The following is a 1,639-nucleotide window of genomic DNA, read 5'->3' as shown; positions in this document are numbered from 1 at the left end:
CATCCTCATCCTCGTTTGAATTTTCCTCTTGATCTGTGTCTCTTGTGGGTTCGTTTACCTTCGATTCAACTGTACACATCACGCCAGGCACCCGCTCCGTCGAAAATCAAGCATCTTTTGAGCGCATCAATTACTGTGTCGCCGCAGGCGAACTTGAACCCAGTTTGAGAACGGGGCTGGATAAATTGCGCAATAGCTACCCAGAAGACAATGCGTGTGTGCTTTGTTTTTCTCGCGCCTTTCCGCCTTCGAACGAGAAGACTGTTTGAGCTGCCAGGTTTTAGAGTGAAAACTTCAGGTTGACTTGACAGTGACACAAGTGCATTCAGAGTGAACTTATTTCGACTTATTTCAATCTTCTATTGTTGAGGGAAGATCCGAGCCAAATCTGCATGGAATTGATAGAAACATCTGTGGAGCGGCCATCCAGATGGCTTTCAAGAGATTTCACTGGTCTCAGCGTGTCGATCGACAAGGACTTATCGCGACACTTATCGCGGATCGATCGTGTTTTCACTATGTGAAACAGGCGAACTACTTTATGTAAGAACCCCTGACGAGTATGTAGGTTATTAATTATTTTTAGTGCCAGTTGTTTTCCAGTTACAATTAAATTTCAACCTGCAAACTGCACCCTGCAAAATATACCTGCCGGGCTATTTAGCTACACAGATGAATTTAAGAAATGTGGAATCGGAGAGGTACAGTGATTATTTCAGTCCAATGCCTGATATAAGCAACGATACCTTCCCGAAGAAACTGAAACCAGATAACAGGAAGAAAATCATTGGAGCCATGATGCAAGAACACTCAGTTGAAGTGAGATTTTAAATGTTTTCCCTGGTAATCTTCAGCTTTGTCTCTTGTGTCATTACATGTAATTATGTATTTTAGTGGTTGTATTTTGAACTTGTGCGAAGCCTAGTATAATTTAGTGTACTGTTTACGGTCATAGTTGTGGCACTTAGCAAAGGAATTGACACTAAGGCGAAATATGACGGCCAATGTGCCCGTGAAATGTTTATTCGAAGTGAGTAACAATATGGTCAGAAGCCATGACAGTGCGAAGAAAGGTACACCTCTTACTGAAGAAAGTTACAGTAATAAAGAATCAGAAAAACGATTGAAATTTCGACATGATCAGTTTATTTCTTCTAAATATGTTGTTAGCCGGTTCAAGTTCAAAATTTACTGCTGGTGGTGGTTGGGGGGTGGGGCGGAGAAGGGAGTGGAAATACTCCTGGTTGCTCCATGCTACACAAATAAACCAGAAATAACCACAGACCACAGTCTTGAGGGGCCGCTTGACTCGTATGCAGACTCTTCACGTAAAATCGTTGTATGCCTTAAAATTCCACAATTACAATGGAGGCAGTCATTTTGCCTAAACAACAAGTACATCAATGAGAAAGGTAACTGCTTGAGTTTAACACATCCACATGACAAAACCTTCAGCGTTTCCTCGATTCTTTCATATTTTTTCTATCTTCTATTTTAAGACATGCCATTGTAATATCTAGATTTCCATGCATCGTATACAATTTACCATTTCCTTTTTCCAATTCTGAAATATTTGCTATCATAAATGCAACCCAGTTACGCTTCCTAAAGTGTCTTGTTTAAGAATTAAACGAAACTT

General features: G+C 40.6%; 1 protein-coding gene across 1 annotated transcript in view; it reads right to left on the bottom strand.

The window, feature by feature from the left end:
- The window catches only part of LOC145488130 (uncharacterized), a 3,443-nt gene extending 2,615 nt beyond the window's left edge, over nt 1–828 (bottom strand). Inside the window, exon 1 of the mRNA XM_081466922.1 lies at nt 1–828. This exon is cut by the window's left edge and continues 576 nt beyond it. Within this exon, the coding sequence (XP_081323048.1) occupies nt 1–79 (79 nt within the window). The 5' untranslated portion in view covers nt 80–828.
- Between the last annotated feature and the right edge of the window lie 811 nt (nt 829–1,639).

This window comes from Orbicella franksi, chromosome 5 (assembly GCF_964199315.1).
Source record: "Orbicella franksi chromosome 5, jaOrbFran1.1, whole genome shotgun sequence".
Taxonomy (NCBI): Eukaryota; Metazoa; Cnidaria; class Anthozoa; order Scleractinia; family Merulinidae; genus Orbicella; species Orbicella franksi.
This window is presented reverse-complemented; position numbering and strand designations above follow the sequence as displayed.